Raw genomic sequence first — 26601 nt, forward strand, 5'->3', positions numbered from 1 at the left:
ACGCAACAAAATTCCACAGAGGAATTGTGACCGTTTCAAGGTGTTGAAATCCCCTTACAAATTTCACACGCCTTACAAGCACAGCGAGCGACACCATGATTACTGCTCTCTCCCTCTTTCTCTCTCTCTCTTCATGTTACCAAAAATAAATACAAGTAGGTGACTCGAAGACAGAGATTGGAGGTGACTCCATTGTTAAAATAGCAAAAATACAACGTTCTTATTTTCTTTCTCAGAGGGAACATTGCAAATACATTAATTTTATTAGTTTCTTGGACTTATGCAGCACTGTAAAGTACTCCCTTTCAAAATAAATGACTGGACTGCTGCAACCTTTTATGTCTAATTCTCCATTCTTCAAGTTGGTTTCTTCAGGTGAAAACTGCCTTTTTGCTACTCATTAATAATATTCATGCAGGACTCAGAATTCACGTCCTCAATCCAGGTTGAAATGACTACATGCAACCATAGCAACAGAAAAGCATACATGAGTTTGACTATTACCTGTGCACACTGTGCCAGCTGTGAACAAAGGAGGTCAACCGCTGTGTTTTAACATTCATTATTTCTCAAGAGTACTGGTGTTATATTAATAATAACCCTAACTCTTGTGGGGTTTTAGTCATGTAAAATGAGGTAAACATTACAACAGCGAGGAGCTATCCTGATACAAACCAGTGAGCTCGTGACAAAGGAATTAAAACTACGATTGGATTCCTTTGAATGTCAGATATGTAGATCTATCTGATATTTATAAAACAGAAAAAACAAAAGCCCACATAGCCATGCAAGTACGAGTGAGAGTGTGTTTTTAATTTTCAACAATACATGCTGATTAAAAAAAAAAAAAAAACAATGACAAAGAGAACAGGTCCTTCTCTCGTCCCTCAAAAGGCAATGACAAAACATCCTTAGCGCCCCATGGAGAAATTATAAAAACCCAAGATCAACCTTTATATATAAAACCATCAATCATTATTAGGTACCTTCAGTCTGAATGAGCAACTCTGATTGGATTGTTAATTAATTGTCACAAAATACATATATGTTTTTTTACAAATGGAAACAATTCAAAGATTGGGGAAACAATCCTTGACAAAAATCCAGAATACGAAAATATATTGTCTGGGAGTCCCTCCTAAAGCTGCTTCCCCTGCAACCCGACCCCGGATAAGTGGAAGAAGATGGATGGATGGATGGATGGATGGATGGATGGATGGATGGATGGATGGATGGATGGATGGATGGATGGATGGATGGATGAATGGATGGATGGATGGATGGATAGAAAATATATTGGAAAAAAGAAAAAAAAGTCTGTCAATATGCAAATCCACAGGTGATGAACTATGGAGGGGTCAAAATTGTAATTTCACTGATGACCACTAGATGGTAGCCATGTCTTAGGCTCACTTATAATGAGTCTCGTACTACTCTATACTACAACCTGAGTAGGCCAAATGTTTTTTTTTTGTGGGTTTGAAATAATATGCAGGACATAGTATCTCAATAAGTTTGAGTGAGTTGATTTTATGGAAAAAAAATCTTGCACTTGATGTTTTCTTGTTCATCATCCTTGAATGGTAATTGTAATGCAAGAGAGCCCTGACCATCACACTCCCATTCAACTTCTGTCGTTGTATTAACAACTTTTATTTTGAAATTTGTCATCCGAGCGCGTTTACACTTTGCAGCGCTTTACTGTAACATCGGGTATCAGTAACACTTTTATTGACAATCTAAATGGAGGCTGGCTTGACTTGATCTTTGCAAGTGGAGGCTGGCCAGTGCTGTGCCGAAACACCGGAGTCCAGTTAAGAGCAGGCGCCTCCTCCCATTTTCTTCAAACACCGGAGCTTACCTGTGCTGTGGTCTCCATCTCGGAAGCACATCACAATTTGTCACGAAGGTAAGTGACTTGTTTTCAAAGTTCAGTTGAGCTCAGTGTGCAATGGAAACGATTTCATACTTAATGTTTTAATTAGTCTCTCGAGTGAGTCGTCTTTGGTTTGCATGCATGAATGATCTCAATAACTAAAGCAGGCATCCGACAAAGCCATATAGAATGCGTCATCTCTGGCATCACGTTTACATCCGTCTCGTGTCGCTTTTCATGATTTAGCCCACGGTTGTCTCATTCAATAACTAAAGATGAATTAATATATGATATCATATCGGGATTCACAATTATTGTATACTGGTAATATTGTAGCTTGATTTTTGAAGCGCCCATTAAAGCACCCATTTTACATTAGAAGAAAAGTAAAGCGCGTCACCAAACAAATAAAATGTCACACAAAGTATGAATACTGAAATAATGATATCTTTCTCCATTCACTTAAAAATCGTGTTGTTTAATTGTTGAAAACTAGCCCTTTTTATTTTATGAATGGCAACAGGTATTTTACTCATTGTCCCCCCCTGTCATTTAAAGGGTGGAAATTCAATTGTTCTGCCTCAGTGTGATCATCTACTTGGTATAGATAGACGAGCAAATAATGGACAAATAATTGCATGGTTTCATAATTTCCCCTGCTGATCTCTCACGGTCACAGCACACCCATGGTTGGGATTTACTGTATTATATTGTCTGCAGCACAATTAGTAATATAGTAAATAAGTGTGTCCTTGGAAATGTCCCAATTCATATGAATTTGGAGCAAAAGAAAGGATGTGATGTTTATTGATGGCGGACGGAAGAACGACAATTTAGTTGTTAGAACAAAATGATTATATTACAAAAGATTAGACAGAGGCAATAACAAAATGGATCTTTGGGTTTAATGCATAAACCCATCATTCATAAGATTAATTAGCAGGGTGAACATCACGTGTGGAATCATTTCACTGGTCAGGTGAGTCCTACTACAAAATATACTGCACATGAGCAGTCAATAAAGAGTTAAGGAAGAAAAAGCTTCTGAGGTGTTATTTTACTGTTGTCTAATTGATGACAGTGGCATTAAATTGGCCCTGCAGCATTCGAAATAATCATGCAAAACACTGTGTTTTAGATAATGTGTTAAGCAATTATTGTTATTCATATTGGGGGTTTCCTAGAAGATAGGTTTCTTTAAAAAAAGGGAGATTTATGATACATTTGTTCACAGTTCATTTGTTTCTCTTATTAAAACGTCCATTAAATTACGTCACATTTTACAACCCTTATTTTGCCTAGTTGAAATTATGTTTTTGAGGGGGTAGTCTTATCCGATGCATGTGAGCTATGAACTAGTTCACTATTGAGAGCCAAGTAGCATGAATAAAATAAGTCATACTGTACTGTAAAAGCTGGAAGAGAAATGTTCAATTATGCTAGCCCTCATTAAGAAGTGATTCATTCTTGGAGGCAGCACTTCATTGCAAAGTTGGATTCCACTTTTTGTTTCTTGTGTGTATATGGTGCATTATGGAGGTAGATTGGGGTCCAAAGTCTTGTACTTGAAAAAACAAAACTCGTATTTGAAAAAAAACCAAACTTTTAATTTGAAAATAAACGTGCTGAGCTTGAAACTTAAAAAATAGAATAATGAATTCAAAATAAAAATAGTTGTTTGAAAGTTTTTTTCGAGTTGAAAATAGTGTCGCCTTGCCTTGGTCATTTTTTGGAATAAATTATTTATTTTCAGGTTTCATCTCAATTTATTTTTCAAGATTTGAGGTATTCTTTTTTTCAGTTGCGTGTTTTATATTTTTAGATTCACATCATTTCAGGTTCAACTCTTGTTTTTTCAGATTCACTTTTTTCAAGTACAAAACCTTTGACCCCAATCTACCTCCATAAATGGTGGTCATAGGGCAGTCCTGCTTGAGGCTCAAACCCATACAAACATCCTTTTGTTTAAGAGTCAAATGAGCTAACTAGCAGGCTAAAAGCCTGGGTCACTAACCCACCAGCGAACACTACCATGAAGGCTTCCGAGGCATGAGGTTACTCCGAAAACCAAGCTCTCAATCTAATTAGCAAAAGGCCCAGGTTGCTAACTCACCAGTGATTGCTACTTTTAAGGCTCCTAAATAGTAGTTAGGTTCAACTACTCATGTATATTTGCAAGGGCGCCAGCCATTCGTGAACACATTGTCAATGAAAACCTTTTACTCACAGATGCATTTTCCGAAAAAGGCAGCTCACAAATTTTTTGGGGGGTTGTTTAATTTCATAGTTAATAGGCTTAGAAACCCATGTATTTGTTTGGTGTCTCCTTTTTGCCTTTTGGTAAATTCAATTTAATATACTTAATCTGGAGCTTGTGACTGCCTCCACCATGACAACTCCAAAATATTTTTTTTCGTTATAAGCCACATTTTTTTTCAAGGGCCAATTATTTTTGGTCTCTTTGGGCACATGCAATAAATACTGTAGTGTAATTTAAAACAAAAACATAAATATGAACTAAAAAACAAATGTTTTATTTTGTATAACAAACTCCCTTTTTGATTCACAAACTCCATCAGCTGAGCAATATTAGTCATGTCAATGGACTCATCCACAGATAGGAAAATGTACTCTACATTTTTTATTATTTCTGCATCGGTGCTTTCTCAGAATCCACACCACATGAATACTCTGTTGCCTTTTTGGGCTTGCATCTAAATGAGATGTGACAAGAATCCTGTTTTCAGCTTGATATGCCAGATTTAATTTCCGTTAGGATTCCTATGCTTTTTGTGATAATGCCAAAGTGTCATGGGAGTTATGTGATTAAAAAAAAGTCTGCAACGATGCAAGGCGATGTTTGATGAAGCTGGCAATGTACTGATTGGAGACAAGTGGCGGAAATGAAAATGTTGACTTCTTTTCCTTTGGTTTTGAAGGATGACCTTTGTGGCATTTAATTGTTGAATAAACGTGTAAAAGGTTTCTGTATTTTACAGGTTTCCTCGCGAGCAGGGCGCTTCTTTGAGTGGATTTGAGTATGCATTTTTCATTAGGCTGTGACTGTTGCTGATGATGTGATCGTCCTATGCTAATTCATATTTTTCGTGGTACGAATGCAGGATCAGCGAGGATAAAGAATTTACACTGAATCTCTTTCATTGTGTTTTTAATGAATTGAGGATTTGGATTCACAAAACGTCAAGAGCAGAACATTTAACTGCACGTGGGACCGAATGCGTAATTATGAGTTTTGATATTATCTTAATGTGATTTTGTTCTCAATTTCAATTTCATAACCAGTATTGTATCGAGTGGAAAGTCTTTGCTGGATAATGATGAGGATCTTAACTGATGTCATTTTTTTACTTCTTTACAGAGCAACCCACGTGATAATAAACAGTACCCTGCTGGTCGCAGCCCATTTTGCATTCTATTTTAACTCAATTTATTCCCTAGCTAAAACAACAATTAATCAACAATCAATTACACAATAATCAGAATGATTATGCCCATCCCAGTACAGATGACCAACTTTTGTGGTCCTTAATATTTGTGGTCCATCCAAATCTCAGGTTCAGTGTTGTGCGACTTGCTTGTAAAAACTGATTAAACAAGCGCTAGCAAATTTGTAGAAATACTTTTGCAACGCAAACATGTTTTGGGAATTGAGTGTGCATATGTATTGCATGGATTGGCTTCTTAATAGTTTGCAACCATATCCACTTGTCAAATGCAGCGATAGGATGAGTGATGCCCATTAGAATGTCACAGATTCAACAGGGAATGCAGCCATATGTACAATCAGCTACTCCCTGTAAAAAAACAACAACATCTGCTACATTTGAAATTGTAAACAAAAAAAAAGAAGACAGTATGAACCTTAACAAATAATTAAATTATTAATTTGGTTTTTGGACGGGCGGGGGGGATTTCCGTTTGATTAAATCAAAGGATTACAAGGACAAAGCAGAGACTACCTTCCTAGGATGTGAGAAGACAAGTGTCTTCACTGTCAGATCGAGAATAATTCAGGTTTCATAATAATATTGTAGTGTGACTTACAAATGTAGAAAAGAAAAACAAGTACAGTCCCTGAATTTCCTAAATCTTGCTTTTCTATTCTGTTTCATCTTTGCCATAACCAGTGCCATGCTCTTTCACTAGAAACACTGAATTCACAATTTTCACGACTTGTCGAGCTTCCACTGTAATCTGTTTTAAACTAGTTGCTGCTTATCAAATGTGAATATTGACCAACCTCCATTAATTAGCTAAGAACTTCAAAACCTTAAGACAGAATAATTAGCCGTGTAGAAATGCAGACTTCCATGCAATGTTGTTGGCGTCTTCTGTTTGCTATCCATGCTGAAGTGGCATCACTAATTCTGCCCCCCGAGGCATCACATTCACAGCTTCACATGACTCCTCTCTACGATAAAATATACTGAGTGGGGGTGAAGAGAAAGGGCAAGACTGATAAACTAAGAAAGACAGAACATCTGAAATGGGTTTCATAAATTGGCTTGTACAAGTGTGTATTTTACCGAAACCTATAAATACAATTCTAATACATGTATTGATAAGTTAATAAAATTGTCTGGAGTCCGGAGATAGTTATTTTTGTATATTTTAAATTGTATTTTAGTATTGCTTCGATTTTGGGAATAGAGCTGGTTTTCTAAACAATAAGTATCGTGTTATAGTCTGCTAAATGTATGGTGATTCTTCTTCATTTAACAGTGCTACTTACTCATGTGTACTCCCCTTTGCCTGCTGTAGGATGTTTCTGTTTGTGCTGAGAAAGGGAAGTGGGTCACATGCTTGAATTATCCATTTACAGGCTTGCATGCATCAGTGCCAAGAATTTGCACTTGGTAGACTACAGAAAAGCAGACACAGTGACCTTTCAGGAGGATGGAGGTTGGAGCAGAGCACGGCGCTATGCACAAGACGCGACGCGGTGACGATGCATCCAGAAAAACACGCCCTTCATCCTGCTCCAGTCTTAAGGCAAGTTCTGTTTTTATTTCACAATGAGATGGAAGACGAGATTATTTGGGGAATTTTAATTGTTTCGATCTTGTGAAGGAAGGTACTGACGATAAATGTATTGTTAATCCTGTCAATGCGTCACATGTTGCTCCAAACTTGCCTTAGTTGTATAAACACTCTCAATTCAATGTTGAAAGTCTATAAACTCACATCTTTGGCCACGGTAGTTGTTGAGAATAAGAAAAGAATGTTGTGCGGGTCTTATTTAGAAAACTTTAGTTCACTTTTTAACAAGTGTGTGGCCATGTTTCCTTTCGAGCGCCAATTGAATGCCCATTTGAGGATGTTATTCATCATGAAACATGTAAGCCTCTTTCGAGACGTAACAGCAGAGCTGGCATTTATTGGCCTGCGCCTTTTAAGCAGAATTTAAAGTGGGACAGTCTTGCATTAAGTGAAAATTCATCAGATTATTAAAACACTTGATTGTCTCTTTTTTTTTTAAAACTAGGTCTTAAGTGTAATTTTCTTTTTTTTTTTTATAACAAAGTCTCAAGTATAACAGTTTGACATTTGGCAAGCTCTTTTCTGGGTTTTACTCTATATCTCCATTGTTGTCCATCTACCTGCCTCACAATGTTTTGTTCCATAGTCCACCTCAAAGAAAGAGCAGACAAATAAGGCAGAACACAGCATGCGATGTTGTGATTAGACCACCTCAGGCTTTTCCATCTCACTCTCGCCTTTCCTTCTCTGGCAAACCACCTTTAAAAAAAATAAGCAGAAAGTCTTCTTACAAAGTTGGTGGAACTTTAAATAAGATCAAACCCTCTTGTTGCTTCTCCACCCAGATAAAAGTGACGTGAGACAATGGTGTTCAAGCAGCTTCTCATAATACAGACTTTGTTTCTTCTCAGAATTATTTACATTTGGGTGGGACACGGCACATTTTCCTGCAAATTTAATCCTATACTTACCTACTTTTTGTTTATTGTACCAAAGAGATTGGGTAACATCTATTGTAACACAACTTTCTTGAGAGTTATTTTACGGTGCAACGCTGCATACAAATTCCGATGCACCAATGTCAGAGGAAATTGTGAAATACGATTTCAAAATTGTAATAGAATTTGATCAAACAAGTGTAAAAGATCAGAATTTTTTTCTGAACAAAGTGTACACATATTATTAGAGGGCGTCATTCATTGTGGAACAAACAATGTCATTGTGAGCTGTAACATGACGGAATTCTCTGACTGGAGGAAAGCTGCTGTAGATTTTACAGCTTGTTTACCCTGCATGCAAATTAAGGGGATTGCTTGATCATCCTTTGATTACAATCATTTAGGAAACCAGTTTTCACATAATCCTGCTAATTAAGGTTGTTACAATCTAGTGGTGATTATATGCGGCTCAAGAGTTTCATTTGTCTCAAAATGTACGAATTAGCACTCCAACTTCATTTGCCAACATTTCCAGTTGGCTTACCCAGCATTGATAGGTTGAGACTATAGTGTGTTTGGCTCATAATTTTCATTCAAACAAAACTGGTGATGTACAAATCAATACAGTATCACATACAGGAGTGTCTAACCTTTGCGGTAATGTCATTGAATATATTTTCACAATCTTATAAATTTAAAGAAAACATGTATGAATATGTATTTGTAACCACAGAATAACTCAATTTAGTTGTATTTTTTGCCAACAATACCGGTAAAAATCACAATACTATGACTGTAATAATCAATTTACTAGAACAAAAACATCTACAGTTTATCTCAAAATCTGGTTCACGGAAAAAATAATATAAAAGCATCGAAAACGTTATTGATTACTTTGAAATGCTGGTATGTTCAAATGGAACATGATTATCAAACTTATTTACCGCAAGTGAGTGTCAACAACTTGCAAGCTAACGTACATAATTGGCTAGTTTATCATATGAAACCAAATGTTCTATCACATGCTTCATATTTTTCCAAGCACACCTTCATGGTCAATTCCAAATAGTTAGTAGCTATTAGCTGTATAACACTTGAACTTTAATTGGAGTTAATCAGATGCACTTTAGATGCTGGCAAGCGTGTGCTGACTCCCATTTAACGTGAATTTGTTTTGGATTGGTTAATTCTGAACATGACCAAATCCCCAGGGTTTGTGCACACTATGCGACCACATTCTCTCACTTACTTTTACATTGCTTTTCCCTCTCAGCTCCCCCTCATTGAGTCATACAGGTTATACATGATGTTAAAAGTAGAAAAAGTTTTTTAAAATATTCATCTTGGCCTCATTATTTTATCAAAGGAAAGCTGTCATTTGAACAGGGGTGGCTAGACTTTACATCCTCAGCAGGTGGTGATTTTAATGCAGGCACACTTCACAGTGAACCTTGGAACTGCTGCCTCTCAACTCTTCTCACTACAGTATGCGAAAAAGGGCAAGGCAGGATGGGTCACGTTCCAAAGAGGTGATGTTAATTGGCTTCTTGATTGACAACAGTAGAAGCCAATAGAAATTAGAAACCAAGCCATATATCCTATCTAGCTCCCTTTTTAACAGTCAATACAGACATACACAGATCATTTTGTTCATGGAATCATTTCAAAGGATCTTCGTAATGGTAAATTGGAACTGTTATTTGTCATCAGAAAAGATTTGCTTGGTAAAAGCTTCATTAAATTTTGCACTCATCTGAACATGGTTATTACTTGTATTCACTTGATGTAAACAAAAGCACCATTGTATGTCCATACAAAGACCCTTTTACTTGTATCTAATTTGTCCTCATCTATTTCCATTCTCCTCTCAGATGTTTCTGATGGCTCTGTCCTTTGCCTATTTTGCAAAGGCTCTGTCGGGGAGCTACATGAAGAGCACGATAACTCAGCTGGAGAGACGCTTTGACATTCCCAGTTACCTAATAGGCATCATTGATGGGAGCTTTGAGATAGGTGCGTAAATCTGCTTGTCATCACATTCATGTCGATGCTGTTTCCAGCTTCCGTGTCGCATTCGTCATCCACTCGCCCCACACTTTTATTCTTTGGAAAAAGGAATGGGTCATAATGTTATTCAAGGTACCGAGAAAGGATTTCTCAGGCTTGTGTGTGTGGGAGAGAATGGGAGTCATAATGTTGAACAAGGACAAGCACTTTCTGGTAGGAATAGAAACTATTTGCTTGTTGTCTCAAGATTAATATGGTCCACTCTCATGTATTAATCAGTTAGTCCTTTTGTTTTGCCTTAGCCATGGCACAATTCTAGTGAGTTGCCATTTTTGGCAGGAGGCAAAGTGTAAAATAAACAATACAAATGCACACGCTGCTGCTGTTTCAGCTCTTAGGTATGGATGTTATCCACACAGTCAGAGATTTTCTACAGTGGCAAAGTGGGTGAAATGTTGAGAGTTTGTTTGTCCTCGGGTTTATCATTTGGTGGAGATATGAAATAAGTGTGATGTGCGTCACACCGGTATTTTGACAGCGGATGTCGCAATTGTCACTTTGAAATGTTCATGGCAGTTTAACGTCATTTGCAATTATTTACGTATTTATTTGTGTATTGTGTGAACTATTTTCGTGAAATATACATAAAATATCCAAACGACCATTCACAAACCCTGAGGGTTGACTATACTTTCAAATATTGTTGGAGATGAACAAAAACAGAAAATACAGGTCACCAAGTTATTTTAAAGTGCAACAAATTGCAATGAACAAAATCGCAAAGAAAAAGAAAATGGTAAAAAAGGTATTGTCATACAATCAGTTCACCTATAAACAGATGGATCACAGCGAGGCTGATGTGGACTAGAACACAGAAACCGGAAGACAAACATTAGAAGCAAACATGAAGCCAAGGACAGGACCTCCAGGAATTAAGTTGTTGGTTCACATTACTTTTATCTCGCTTGTCCTGTGCATACACGCTCAGGATGGCACAGAATTGGACTGGTTGCTGGGACATCATAAGATGAGTCACGATGGGCATGGATGTTCATCAGGTAAAATTGTCATGAACCTATAAATGAATGAATGAATGAATTTATTTGTTTCAAACATGTAAACTATATATCATGAATCACCTTCTTCTTCACCTTCATCTTCTTCCGCTTATCCGGGGTCGGGTCGCGGGGGCAGCAGCTTTAGGAGGGACTCCCAGACCTCCCTCTCCCCAGCCACTTCCTCCAGCTCATCCCGGGGGATCCCAAGGCGTTCCCAGGCCAGCCGAGAGACGTAGTCTCTCCAGCGCGTCCTGGGTCGTCCCCGGGGTCTCCACTCAAATTGAATGGTAATTCTTATCATGAATCAAATGAAGACAAAAATTAAAAGCAAAAACAAGATGAAAGTCATTTAAATGATGACTGTATAAATACTAGGTATAAACAGAAAACAATCTGCTGCACAAAATGGGCAGTCTAGTTGTTTGAAAAGGAGTGGGAAGAAGTAAGATTTATTTAATCCCACCTTCTATCCAATTTAAGACAAAAAAAATTAAATTTGTAGTTACTTTATTTATTTTATTTTGTCCGTTACTTTCCCATGGAAAAAAAAACCTACCAAAGAATACTTGACCAAGATGAGTTTGCAAGAGGGGACAAGAGCGTTGCACAGAAACATTTGACCTTTTTAATTTTATTAGTACAGGCTACGGCTGAAATGGTTTGCTTGCAGTACTGCAAAAATGCAAAGTAATGCTGACTTTAAGTAGACGGATGCAAAGTTTCTGGGTCAGTTGCATAAACCTACTTTGCTCAACTGTAGCAGTATACATCAAAGAAGCTGCAGTTTGTTACATTGTGAAGATTTCTTCAAAAGAGGCCAAGTGCCTGCCTCAAACTGGTTTCTTGTCAAATTAAACAGAGCACAAGGAGAATTACACAAATCACATATAGCTTTGCTTCACAAAGGTCCTTTTGTTTAATGCTAAGTCACAATGCATGGATGCAAAGACAGGCTAACAAAACTAGAATCAATGTTGCCTTGTGTAAGCAAAGGTTATTCAAACAATAAACAGTCTTTATTATTACACAGTATTTGTGCAGTTTGCTGAGCAGTTGTGACTGTTTTCTTTGCATATGTTTTATACTGCTTCTTGTTTGCTAAGAAGGAGCTTCATCATTTATTAAAACCTGAATTCATGATGCAAAAACTGTTCAATTATTTACATTATATTTGATTGATGTTTTTTAAGTAAAATACTTTAGTGATATTTGTCTATTTATAAATTTGTACCTTAAAATGTTAATGTTTTATGGAGAGATAGAATTGATTAATGCCATTTCTATTTATTCTGATGGAAAAATATGATTTGCGTTATGAGTACTTGCATGCTCAAATAATACATTAAACTCTCTTTGAAGGCTCCATTGTAACATGGTACACTTATTCAAAAGTTGAGAAGGTTGCCTACATCATCGTGAAGCTGAATTACTCCATAAATGTAGTCCCTTTTGTCCCATTAAAGATATTCACATGTGGTCAAGGCAACCAGCTCCATCTATAGGATTGTTGCCAGGGAAACACAGGCAGGAAGGGCAACATGAATACAAAGAGGAAGGGAAGGTACAAATCTAAACAGAGCACAGTGGGAGAGTATTATAATGGATAAAAGAGTGAGCTCCATCCATTTTTCAAACAGTGGACCTCCCACATACAATATCTGCTGTTTGACATTCACAAATTCATCTGTTCTGACATTTTTATTTATTTTTTTGCTCACAAAATATCATGCCCACTGTATTCAATTTTCTGAAATATAGAAAATAAAATTCTGAATTTGAGAGGTAGGAGGAAATTCTGTGTATTGTATGCATTTTATTCTAGTGTAAGCACGCCAAACAAAAACAAAAAACCACCCATCAAACTAGTTGTTCACTCCACCAATCTTCACTTAGCCAATGGATCCAATGTTTATGAGTCAGTCAACACTAAAACCATTTGAGTGCTAACTGATACGATGCTATCTGACTTCTCTGCAGTAGACTTTCCAACCAGCACACGCCTCCCTATGAAGCAATATAAATGCTGCGCGCTTCTTTGCAATCACATGTACATGTTTTTTCTCCATACTGCATTGCTGAAGTAATTTTCACCATCGTCATCATAATTGTTGAAGTCTGCATATATGTACTCTACATTGTGCGCTTAGCTGTACAGAATTTTTAAAGATTCAGCAATCGTTGAAGATGTTTGTCAGCCTTTGAAACGCTATTAGAGTGTGTTCATGATAGTTCATATTATATTTTTTAAACTGTTAACATAGGCTATTGTCAGCACTTTCAAGGGAGCTTGAATTATTCACGGTAAGTTGCTATTTGGTCTCGGGACTGTACTGTATATCCTGTTCAGAGCTGGAGGCTTTCCCAGCTGACTTTGGGTACAAGGAAGACTACAGACTGGACTGGTGGGAGTGGGATTATGATAGTTAATCTTTGTAAAGATCGCAGCACTTGATCTGGCTAGTCCTGCTATGTGCATTTCATCTGCTTCATGAAATCATTTGAAACATCTTGAAGACCTACTGTTTGTTTGAAACGCTGTAATGATCTTTTAAAGGAAGGATAAATCATTAGGCATGGCTTGTAACCATAGCCCTCAAAGGACTAGATTGGTTAAATTTTCTGACCATGCAGCTTTTAGTCCAGTTTTCTGACATTATGCAAAGCTAACCTACATAAAATGTTAGTTAATGGATAAGCTTCATTAGTGTGCATTCTTCTGTGTGTTATGTCAAATAAACATTATCTTTACATAGTTAGAAGATTCATGCATTTTTTTTAATGCAGATTATTTTGCTTTCCTGAAATATAAAAGTGGTGGCTGATGCTGTTATTTGAATACAAACAATTTGCACATCAAACCGTTCCTATCTCTTCTGTCAGGTAACCTGTTAGTTATAGCATTTGTGAGTTACTTTGGTGCCAAACTCCATCGGCCAAAGATGATTGCAATGGGATGTGTGCTGATGTCTATCGGGACATTAATCATTGCCCTGCCTCACTTTATCATTGGACGGTTAGTAAAGAACTACAGTACACTACTTTGATGGAAAATTGGCACTTGTTTTCCTTAGATTTCATTCTAAGCTTTATGTACAGATATGAATTTGAATCATCTGCCAAGTGGGTTGTGAATTCAAGCCTTACCTCGTCGCCATGTCTACCCGGCTCAACAGCTGACCCCAGCCATGATAGTAAATTACCTCAAGTGCCAGTGACAGGTTTGTGTCTACTCAGATCAACACATTCAGCTGCCCGCACACCGTACCGTACTGGAATAAAATAATCTTCTCCAGAATGTGAAGGAGATTCCAACTTGTCCATGTGGATATATGTGCTCCTGGGAAATGTCCTACGAGGGATTGGAGAGACCCCTGTTCAGCCCCTTGGAATCTCCTACATAGATGACTTTGCTACTGAGGAGAATGCTGCATTATACGTGGGTAAGAAAAAACATTTTTCAATATCTACGCTGAATACAATATCTGTGCATGTATTCGTCGGCCGGTTGAACATTTAAGTACATCTCCTCTAAATGCTAATCGATTACCAAAACCAACTGAGGTTTTTCATGAGTGCCCTGGAGACACTTAAGTTATGTATACTACTCTACTCTCAAAATATGCAGCATGAAAATGATAATAATACTAACAACACTAATACTACTACTACTACTACTACTACTACTACTACTACTACTACTACTACTACTACTACTACTACTACTACTACTAATAATAATAATAATAGTGGCAGTCTGCAGGCCTCCCACATCAACAATGAGCGGCCGCTTCATTCATTTATTCATTCATTCGTTCGTTCGTTCGTTCGTTCGTTCATTCATTCACCATAAATAGCACGGGTCCATTCTATATTTTAATTTGTAATATCACCATTCACTACTAGATGGCTTGGTTGCATTTGCACTGGGTCTTTTGCACTCTCGATTACTCTATTCTATTTTTAATCACTACATCTGGTTAGAAGTGCGTGCTCCTACTTGATCTATGGATTATCCTTGTTAAACCAAAACGGTATGATTATAGGTATTAGCCTCCATTAACAACACTAATATTTCGTTCACCATTAAATTTTGCCCGTATTCGATATTTAATGGATGTTGATGGTCTTTGCCTGTGTTCAACTTTGCCTACCACATTTCTCAAGTGTATTTATGGTGTTCTAGGCTGTGTGCAGACCATCTCTGTGGTGGGGCCTGTCTTTGGCTACCTGTTGGGCTCTTTATGTGCAAAAATTTACGTGGACATTGGATTTGTAAAACTGGGTACGTATATTTTCACATTACTTGGTCCGAGAGTATTATTTTAATTTTTTACTTTCACAGTAGCTAAAAACTCAATTGAATTCATGAAAAGTGATTTTTTTTTCTTCCTCTGGCACTTTCAACTAAAGAGCTCATTCATAAAACTGAGACATGATATTCAATAATACAAATGCAAGTGCCGCACATTGAGTTGAGTATGAGTCAGAACAGATGTTCAGGCTTAGAATCAGTCACCCTAATGAACCAAAGCAACTTTCAATCAAATAGAGTGCTGTAGAGAGAGTGCAAGTGGCAAGTCAATACAGGCTATGCAAAAACAAGACTCACAGTCCATATAGAAATCGTGGTCTTCACATGAATTGTTAATGAGGTATTCAATTAAAAATGACTCCATAACAATTTTTGTTGTTACTTTAGTCATCAAGTCAGAAAACAGTATAAAGACCAAAGCTGTAATAATAATAATAATAATAGCAATAATAATGCAGTGCCAGCAAATGTACATGACATGAACATGTAAACATCAAACATTGACTAAGATTAATTCACTCTATTTACCCCAAAACAGAAACCATCACAATAACCCCAGCAGATTCCCGCTGGGTTGGAGCCTGGTGGTTAGGCTACCTCATAGCCGGCATCATCACTTTACTTTCTGCCATTCCATTCTGGTTTCTGCCTCGCTCGCTGCCAGTTCCAGGCTCTCACACCCCAGAAAAGCCAGAGCAGGCAAGTTTTATTCAAGGCTCTGCCCCCATGAAGCACAAGTATCCAGCGGAAGAGCACACCAGTTTCATAGAGATGGCCAAAGGTGAGCCTGGCTAAGGCTTTATCTAAATATATTTCACACACTCTCTCTCACACCCACTTCCTACCAAAAAACTCACTCACTCACTCACTCACTCACTCACTCACTCACTCACTCACTCACTCACTCACTCACTCACTCACTCACTCACTCACTCACTCACTCATCTAATCGACTCTTATTCATGTATTTTCACAGATTTTATTCCAACCCTGCGGACCCTGTTGGGCCACCCTGTCTATCTGATCTACTTGTGTGTGACAATCATCCAGCTCAACTCACTTATTGGCATGGTCACCTACAAACCCAAGTACATTGAACAGCACTTTAGACAATCCGCCTCAAAGGCCAACTTTCTAATGGGTATGAATGATTTGTGTACGATAAGCAAACAATATATAGCACGCATAGATTCCATACCAATACATGATGATGTGAGTTTTTTTTGTGTTTTGTTCACAAATTCCAGGTGTGATTAATATCCCAGCGGTTGCACTTGGGATTTTCTCTGGTGGTCTCCTAATGAAGAAGATGAAGCTGAACATCATAGGAGCAGCCAAATTTGCTTTTCTAACTTCTTTTCTTGGCTATGTCCTTTCTCTGTTTTTCTTTCTGATGAGCTGTGAGAACGCCAAAATTGCCGGAGTGACTCTTCCGTACAACAGGTGGGTTGCCAAAATCAGTAGACCCCCGCAAATTTGGCTTTTGTCAAATTGTAGAAGGTTTAGAAGGTTTCTGGTACTGTGCACATCACAACCAGTATTTAGTAGCATATTGCCTTGTTCTCTTTCTTCCAGCATGGAGGACATATCTTATGACAAACACTCTCTTTTCACCACCTGCAACTCAAACTGTTTTTGCTCAGCAAATAATTGGGACCCAGTCTGTGGGGGGAATGGAATCACTTTTGTTTCTCCCTGTCTTGCTGGCTGCACCATCTCCACCGGTTCAGGGAAAAACACAGTAAGTAAAAGTGTAAAAAGTCAAATGCTTGACCACTTCAACAGGCATGTTGAGGGTACCAAAAAAAACCCAATCACTGTAAGTAAATGTATGTATAAACAAACAAACAAACAAACGAACGAATGAACCAATGAATAAATAAATAAATTGACATAGTGCGGGCGATTGTTTTGACCCACATGCAGAACAAACTCAGAGAGACCAAAGTGATTGTTAAGGATTTATTGAGATACGCTCGGTAGTTGAGCCGGGTTCCGAAACAGGAGTGGCCGAACTGGTTCTTTGATAGGAGAGGACGTGAAGCGTCGCCAGAGAGGAGTGAATCTTAGTGGACATCCGCGAGTGGGGTCCAGGAGCTGAAAGACAAAATCACTGTCAGATTGTTTGATGGTATGCGGCGGAGGGCGAACGGGCCGACCGGAGAGCCAGGAGTCGTGGCGTAGGCGAGCAGAGTAGGAAACGTAGTTTCAACAGCTGTAGAGGTGACCAACATCGTCTAACATTCAGGCGACAAGTTGTTGACAGAAAGCTCTTTAAGAGCCTCCCCTTGAAGAGCCTGATCAGTGGCACGCGTGGACCCTCAGCCACCCTGCTCACAGATGCCACCTGTGGACAGAAAGGAAGCTCCTGGACCCTGACATACAAAAATAAATAAATAAATAAATAGATAGATAGATAGATAGATAGATAGATAGATAGATAGATAGATAGATAGATAGATAGATAGATAGATAGATAGATAGATAGATAGATAGATAGATAGATAGATAGATAGATAGATAGATAGATAGATAGATAGATAGATAGATAGATAGATAGATAGATAGATAGATAGATAGATAGATAGATAGATAGATAGATAGATAGATAGATAGATAGATAGATAGATAGATAGATAGATAGATAGATAGATAGATAGATAGATAGATAAATAAATAAATAACTTTTCACATCAAGACCTACGTCACAATTTTCTTTTTTGTGGACAGTTGTACACATCAAAAGCACAGCATATTTTAGGTTCTATTTTGATTTCATAGAGGCAGCAGTGATTGTGGACTAGCCAGATGTGGCCCGCGGGACCTACTTGACTTTGATGCGCTTCAAGTCTTAAGTTTATCAAAGAGCTCAGTTGGTCAAGAAAAAAATATGAGCAGCAAACAACTCTGGTGCTCATTTGAAAAGATTTTTTTTCTGTACACCCCTATACTTAATCATCATAGCGTAACTCCACATGATCAGTTTAAAGCTGTAACAATTGAGCTGCTGTTCTTCGTCCTCTCGTCTGGAGCATGCTAGGACCTTGTTATGAATGCATACAAGCACGTGGAGCCCATACACAATAGTGAGCCACATGAGTTGTCCTGTGGAAATTTACAATTTTGAGCAGTTATTTTGTTATCAACTACCTTCCACTCTCTAATAGTTGGGTCACTGAAATCTGGGATGTGTGATTCTTTTCCTTTATTCTTTTTGGGAGGTGGGATGTTTTGGCCTTCATTTCGGTCTTTTAGCTCTGATACGGAAAGTGCCGAAGTTTAGATGTGGTTAATAGAGTTATATGAGGAGGAAAAAGTATTTTTTTACCTTTTACTTCCATCACCAAAGTTTCCATAAGAAATCACTTTTTACGGTAAAACAAAACGTAAATGTGTGTGTCTGTTTTCCAATGATTCATGTATATGCATTATTGTCCAGGTCTTCTCGAACTGTAGCTGTGTGGGTGTGGCTGGTAATCTGACAGCCCATACAGGTCAGTGCCCCGATAAGGACGACTGCGACAGGATGTTCCCGTACTTCTTGGCTCTTTCCGTCATCACGTCCTTCATCATTTCTCTGGGAGGAACGCCGGGCTACATGCTCCTCATCAGGTCAGCCCTGTGCCAAAGCTCATCAAAAAGCTTCCATGTCACTCATCCTTTTGATCGTAGAGGTTTTAAAGATGAGTGAGTAGAGCTGAGGTGGTGCTGTGTTTGATTTGGATACCGCATGAGTGAATGCTTTGCAATATGTCAATATGGAAATTTAAGCTGTGAGTACGGAAATCGTCTTGCCTCTGTAAACCTAACTCTTTGGCAGCAGTGATGTAACAACATCCGCCTTATTTTCGGCAGCATTTTGGCGCTACTTTCGGCACATCATTTCCACTTGTTAGCTTAATTTACGCGGAGAACTAGTGTTTTTTCACAATGTGAATTTGCGATTGGGTTTTCATCACTTGTAGACAAGTTATTTAGTTAGATAGGGCCTACTCAGCAAAGGTTTTCGCCATCATGAGGATTGTGCCATGGAAATAGACAAGCCGAACAGGATCAAGAACTGCTTCAGATGGGCATGGCTCGAGAACAGCGTCATTGTACAACTCGGAACACAGTCCATAACCACGTGCACGACAGAACATATCTGTGAAGTAGATGTCCCAGGGAAGGTTTTGTGTATTTTCTGTCAAGATATGATCAGCTCTGAAGGTCATTTTTGTGGTGTTTCACGCCTTCCTGATCGTGAGCCCGCCCAAGTAAAGCTGCGTCATGACGCAGCGGCGGTGCTGAACGTAGATAAACATGGCGGCGCCCTTGAGCTCGCGTGGCTGGCAATAAAAGCGCTTAAGTTTTCTGGGAACGGAAGTTGGGAAGCGTATCGAGCTCAGTTTGAGTTGGTGGCTGATGCAGAGGATTGGTCGGAGAGGGTGAAAGTGGTACAATTGGCGCTTTCGCTGACGGAAGATGCCTTAGCCCCTGGTCAGCCAGCAGAGGACCGGACCGGGGCGATCCGTGCCATCTGGGAGAAGAACTGCAATGGGCTGGATGTCGAGCAGCGGGAGCAGTTGTGGTGGGTGCTGTGGGACTTTGAGTACATCTTTGCCCTCAGCGAGAATGAGGTGGGCCTCACTCACTTGGTGGAGCACCACATCGATACCGGGGACACGTGACCAGTCAAGGTGTGGCCCCGATGCTTACCTCTGGTCTAGCAGGGGGCTGCAGATCAGGAGGTCGGTGCTATGCTCGAGGCAGGAATTATAGAGCCCTCCGACAGTCCGTGGGCATCTGGCGTGGTGATGGTGTCCAGAAAGAAGAGTACCAGACTGCGTTTCTGTGTGGACTACAGGCCACTTAATAAAGTGACGAGGAAGGACTGCTACCCGCTTCTGCCTCATGCTTCCAGTCGTGATAATGACTCTTGCTAAAGCCAACACTTGTGGAAAAACAGTTAAAAAAGATCAAGAGGAAGGAGCTTGAAATGGCACCCCCCCCCAGACTCCCGATCGGCCCCCAGACCCCCGGCTACTTTTCAGTGTTTTTTCATATTTGCCGTTCTCATCCCTGTGTATAGCAGGAAATCCCACTGGGCCATCTTCCATCTTTTTTTTTTTTTTTTTCTTTAAAGCCTCTTTGTAATCACATGATCGGCATTAAATCTTAAAAGGCCAGTTTCTGCTCTTCACAAATAAGATCAGACGATGTTGTGATATTCGTGTCAGAGTGCAAACAGCTACTGTTTAATTTCCTTGTCATTGCTAACATTGTCCGACTGATTAGCACATCCGCCTCACAGTTCAAAGGCTCCAGCCTGCCTCTCTGTAGTTTTCCTATTCTCCCTCATACTCGACTTTCCTTTCGCATTCTAAAAACATCCACAGATGGTTAATAGATGACTGGATTGTCCAGCGGTGTGGGTGTGTGCGAAAATAGTTTGCCCTCTGATTGTCTGTCAAGCAATTCAGAGCATACCGTAATTTTTGGACTATAAGTTGCGTTTTTTGTCATAGTTTGGGTGGGGGGAGGGGCGACTTATACTCAGGAGCGACTTATATGTGATTTTTTTTCACACATTTTCAAAATTCAAAAATCCGTAAAGTAGTGAAACCGCGATAAACGAACCGCGATGTAGCAAGGGATTACTGTCATTTGAACTGCAAGTGACGTCACCCATGCCGCGCAGCGGTTGTTTACATAAAGGGCAAAGGATTCAATCACGGGATGACGAAGATGACTAAGGGCCCCACGTATTGCCGGCATCATTAGCGGCTTTGTTTGTGAGTGACACGGAGGATGAAGAGTTTGAAGGATTTAATGATTTGGAGTGACACAGAAGGTTTGAAAAACTATTATGGCTTTTACGCACGCCCGGTCCTTCTCGACGGGAGCTCTCTTCCACCTCCGTGGATGGAAGTCGGGGCTGGCGCTCGGCCGGGTGGCTGTCGGGGGACGGTGGATGGGGCTCGGAAATCGCTTTTACGCACGCCCGCTCCTATTCTATGAAGCTCTCTTCCACCTCCGTGGCTGGAAGTTCAGTAGTTAGTGGCTCGTTGAACTCTTGTTTTGTTAAATAAAGAGCCGTTTACCAAACCCACGTCTTTCTTGGTACTTTGTTAACGGCACAACATAATTATATACTAGATTGCTGCAGCGCACGCGAGGCGTTGTTGACATAAAGAACGAGGAATTTGATCGATGGATTTAATGATTTGGAGTGACACAGATGGTTTGATAATATTGTTGTTATATGATAGTGAAATAGAAATAGAGATATAGAAATGAATAGAAATGTTGTCAGCAATTGTTGATTTTTTTGGACGTTTTAAAATTGCCCTAAGTGCACTCTGAAAGCTCAAAAACATTATTTTAGCTGTTTTCTTTTTTACTTTATTTTTCAATGGTACTACAGTCATCCCTCCTACTTCGCGGCTTCAACTATCGCGGCTTCGCTGTATCGCGGGTTTTCAAAAATAAATTAATGATTTTATCGCAGAAATTTCATCATTTCACGAGGTTTCGCGGCCACTTGAGTTTCTTCATTTTTCTTTAATAATGATAGCTTATGTTTAAAAGTCGTTTTCTTGTTTTGAAATGAATAAATTAAAGAGTCAGTACAGTATACTTTATCGTCACATGTGACTTCAGGGCGTTCTCTCTGTTGTATATTTAGATGTTGTATATTTTGGACTAACTCATGTTCCGTAGTGGGAAAACCCCGGATGTGGGAGGGGGAGCTACGGGGACGTTCAGTGTTGCGATGTACGGCCAGTGAACTGACTGTGATGAAAGGAATAAAGCAGTATCCATCACGTCGTTGTCCGAACCATGCTTGCTACATCAGAACCTGGAAAATAGTAAAGATATAACACTCTCCACCGGCGGTGGCCTTCATCTGGACATAGCAATACACTGTTAGTCTCGTCGCTAAGGCATGAATGCGGAGCGCACAGTCCATTGATATGAAAGTCCCCTAGCAGCGAGCTGGTTGATGTCAGCGATAAAAATAGAATATCTTCCAAGAATAGCTCAAAAAAATCTAGTTTCTATTTCGCGGAAATTCCCATTTCGCGGGTGGGTCTGGAACGTAACCCCCGCGAAGTAGGAGGGATTACTGTATACTAAAATAATTTTATTTCCCTTTTACGATCGACCATGTCCAACTACACTTTAAATTCCTTGCACGCACAATTTCAGTCATAATAATTAATTGTCATGACCTTGATGTAGCAATTTTTCCCTGGTCACTTAGTTTGTTTATGAGGCCATTTCTAGGAACTGTCTTCTGTTTCCAAAACTTATACTATTAAAACTCATAATATCCACAGTGTTCTTGAGGTCTTTTGAGAAAACAGATTATCTGAATTGTCTGAGCTGACCTTCTTTTAGGAAAAGTGTCACAGATTGTAGTTGGAGAAAAGAAACATTATGATGGACATACATGGATTGACACATGACATTTAAAGAATCCATTTTCTGTACCGCTTTGTCCCCACGGGGATCGCGGGCGTGCTGGAGCCTATCCCAGCCGTCATCAGGCAGTAGGCGGGGGACACCCTGAACCGGTTGCCAGCCAATCGCAGGGCACACAGAGACGAACAACCATCCGCACTCGCACTCACACCTCGGGGCAATTTGGAGTGCTCAATCAGCCTACCAAGCATGCTTTTGCAATGTGGGAAGAAACCGGAGTGCCCGGAGAAAACCCACGCGGACACGGGGAGAACATGCAAACTCCATACAGGGAGGGCCGGAGGTGGAATCAAACCCGCACCCTCCTAACTGTGAGGCGGACGTGCCACCCAGTGTTCCACCGAGCCACCCTGACTGAAGCCAAATGTATTTCATCAATGATAGAAACTAGACATATTACTTTCGCTGTCAACACTGCAGTCGGGGAAATGATATATAGTATTCACGAACAACGCAAACACTAGTTTACACACATTTGTGAGTCAGAATTCCTTCGTTTATCTTTGACTGGAACATTTTGAAGTTGAACTCTCAAGTGGAAGTCATGACTTCGCAACATAAAAATTTAGACGATCCCCAAATAAAAGCTAGCAACACTCTCAAAGAAGACCAAGAGAAAACAAGGAGAGGTTAAAAAGGATTTAAATACTGTTATTAGTCCCATCATTCTTTTCAAGACCCACATTTCATATTAAATTATATATATAATATATGACTCCAAATCTCTTTCTTACAGGTGCATCAAACCACAGCTGAAATCCTTTGCCTTGGGATTCCATGCTCTAGCGACACATACACTTGGTGAGGTCCTTCAAAATGTATTCTATGTGAACGACTTAAATTAGTGATGGGAAACAAATTTACTTTGTGAATCAATTTTATTTTTTGACTCCTCTAGATGGCACTGTGGGTTTAAATAAAGGGGTGCTTTCAGCCCAATGTTGAACAGAGAGTGGCATCTAGAGGAGTAAAAAAATACTACAACTTGTTTGTGTAGAAAATTTGAAACTTCATTTCACTGTTGGCTGAAACAATGTTGCTGTCTATATACAGCCGGAATCCCGGCACCCATTTACTTTGGAGCAATCATTGACAGCACATGTTTAAAATGGGGTCAGAAACGCTGCGGTGGAAGAGGAGCTTGTAAAATTTACAACACTACAAAGTACAGGTAAAACTCTTTCAGTTAATACATGCTGCATCTGAAGTTATTTCCACATGAGTAGAATTGTTTTGTAATTTTTTTCCCATTAGGATCGCCTACCTGGGCCTGACTTTGAGCCTACGGACGATCTCATTTCTAATGTGCATCCCGGGCTTCATCCTGCTCAGTAGACAGCTGAAGAAAGAGGAACAAGATGCCCTTCGTGGATCTCGAGCCAATGGCGGAACAGAACTGGAAGCGCTCAGAAAGGAAGAATTTGTGATCTCAAATTCGGCGACATTGCAAAAAACAACAGAAAACGGCTCAGACCGCGAAACGCGACTGTGATGCCCTAGAGAGGGAAAAGATGACCTCTGAGGACCACCAACCTCCTTTTCATCACATGCAGATGAACAAACTTATCTATATTCACACGCACACACACTTGCAGGGAATCATTATAAATCTGATGACAATATTTCTGAATTCTCATATTTTCAGAGAGATTTCATGTACTGTAGTTGGATATTTTGCATTTGTAATGTATTTGTTCCCCCCCACACAAAAATTGATAGAACACTGTTTTTATGTATGAAGGAATAATAATGCCACAGTGAAATGAAATACAATTATAAGAAAGAATAAAGCTGTAAGGTCAGTAGAATAAAGTTGTAATGATAAGAGGAAAAAGTCAAGAGTCAGTATTATGAGAATAAAGTCATAATTGTAATTTTATCATGCAAAGTGAACTGCCGCTTTCTTCAGGGTATATATATATATATATATATATATTTATATATATACATATACGTATGTATCTCTCTCTCTCTCTATTTATAACGATGTACTGTACATTTTTCAGGTCTTTCATATTAGTTAAAATGTTTTATATTAATTTATATGTATATATTTTATAACATTTAAACTTTGGGGTATTTTGACTTTAGCCCTTACATTACAACTTTATTGCAGTTAATACTCAAAAATTGAAAAGGTCTATTGGCCATTACTTTTTTATGATACTAATGCTAGACTAAATGCTAGACACTCAGTTTACACTCAATTACAACTTTATCCTGATAATATTTTGACAGTCACTTTTGTACTATTTTTTTTTTTTTTTAATTAAACGTGTATACATGCTATTCGGGGGGTGGGGGCTGATTATCTGACAGCACCACAACTGTACCGTAGAATTTTAATATCCTCCCTCCATTGCAGTTTGCCTAGAGTGATGCTCTAATCTATCAACCCTAACATGTATGTTTCGGGGAAATGCTGCTGGACAGTACAAGACTTTGAGAGGAGACCGAGAAAAGAGAATGGACCAAAAAAACAAAACAATAAAATTTAAATCAATAGAAAAAAATAGACAGCATTAGACAACAGTAGCAACGACATTCGATTCAAAAATTTCCGCCAAGGATTTGGGTCAAATTCAAAATACGATTTTCCAAGGCCCCATGCAATCGTGATCACTTTACACATTACGAATAGTGGACAAATAGGGCAAAACCTGACTGGAGTAGCAAACCTGCCTTTGTGAAGGCTGTTGGTGTGCTGTAATGTTGAAAGAATAGGCAAACTGAATGTTTCCTGCCCAAAAGTGCCTTGCAGGTTTTACATACAGTACTGCATATGAAGTCTGTGTGTGATACAATGTCATATCAGAGACGTGTCTCCTGTAAGGAAGACCGCCGCCCCCACAAGGTCAGTGAGACCTGGCCCCTAAAATTGATCAAAATGTTGGCCTTTTTCCTGCATTTTCACTTTAACCCTATCAAAATGGATATTCTAACAATAATTTTAATTGTTTTATCCATTTTAAGTCCTCAATTAACCTAACATGCCTTTTTTTAAATGTGGAAAGTACAAGAGAACTCCACACAGTAAGAAGAAATTTTTGAACCTTTAATCTCAGACTCATGAGGCAAACGAGCTGCCCTAAGCGTATCCATAACATTAATTCCAGATCGTTTGGTGATTCACTGCACTGCCAGAGCAAAACTCATAACACTGATTGGACAGAATGCTGTCATATTAAATGGCTCAACTGCTTACCAACAATTCTAGCGAGTGCTCTGATTCGCTAACAGCCGCCTAAGTACATTAATATCCTCAAATCGGCATATTTATAGTCACCATGGCGATCACTTACCGCCATGCTTGCCTTGTGCCGTATGGTAGTTTCCATGGATGACCTGTGCCAAGCATTGCCCTCGGCTTTTGATCAACCCTCAGCTTTTGATCAATTGATCGACCGTGACATAGTATGTATTGTTAATATGTATTTAGCTCTACCTCGACATTGTCAGACTTTACACTCGTGACTTTTTGTGATGTTTTTTGGGGAGGAGGGGGGGGGTTGTGTGCGTGTGTGTGTGGAGAAAGTGATGATTAAACTCAACAGACATATGTTCTCAGTTGTTTACTATATTTCTTTCTTGGGGAAAACAAAATATCCTCCTTATATACTTAGCAAAGGTAAATTCAAAATATCTATATAATATTCTCAAATATGTAGACATTGTTTTGTATGACTATCACTACGGAGGATACATGCTGTATAACCTAATGGGAGGTTCAACTGAATTGTGACTACTTGCCTTTTGAATTCAGCTGTGTCAGGCACAAGTATTAAGTACAGACAGAAGAGCAGCAATGAAGTTTAGCAGAAAAAAAATTACTTGGATTATAAAAATCAGAATGTATTTAATTTTTATTATGGATTATTTTTGTAAAAATGCCAAGAAAAAAAATACCTTGCAAGTAATAAAACTTTGAATACCCAATCTAAA

General features: G+C 39.0%; 1 protein-coding gene across 1 annotated transcript; it reads left to right on the plus strand.

Annotated features, from left to right (window-relative positions):
• Positions 1-1831: 1831 nt before the first annotated feature.
• On the plus strand, positions 1832-26587 carry slco1c1 (solute carrier organic anion transporter family, member 1C1). The gene is made up of 15 exons (XM_085916245.1): positions 1832-1909; positions 6720-6889; positions 9687-9828; positions 13761-13893; positions 13977-14098; positions 14174-14320; positions 15064-15162; positions 15731-15973; positions 16169-16333; positions 16440-16635; positions 16768-16933; positions 18632-18804; positions 23396-23460; positions 23713-23830; positions 23914-26587. The coding sequence occupies exons 2-15, from the start codon at positions 6794-6796 to the stop codon at positions 24149-24151; spliced, it is 2103 nt and encodes a 700-aa protein (XP_085772371.1). The 5' UTR covers positions 1832-1909; positions 6720-6793; the 3' UTR covers positions 24152-26587.
• Positions 26588-26601: the final 14 nt, after the last annotated feature.

The sequence above is a fragment of the Syngnathus leptorhynchus genome, chromosome 7 (assembly GCF_054491065.1).
Source record: "Syngnathus leptorhynchus isolate UIUO chromosome 7, UIUO_Slep, whole genome shotgun sequence".
Taxonomy (NCBI): Eukaryota; Metazoa; Chordata; class Actinopteri; order Syngnathiformes; family Syngnathidae; genus Syngnathus; species Syngnathus leptorhynchus.

Excerpts from the sequence above, each read along its gene's own strand:
- slco1c1 (XM_085916245.1), top strand. The coding sequence starts at position 6,794 with ATGGAGGTTGGAGCAGAGCACGGCGCTATGCACAAGACGCGACGCGGT. Across the intron at positions 15,974-16,168 it reads TTTCATAGAGATGGCCAAAG|ATTTTATTCCAACCCTGCGG; the intron begins GTGAGCCTGGCT and ends GTATTTTCACAG. Across the intron at positions 23,461-23,712 it reads TCTAGCGACACATACACTTG|CCGGAATCCCGGCACCCATT; the intron begins GTGAGGTCCTTC and ends GTCTATATACAG.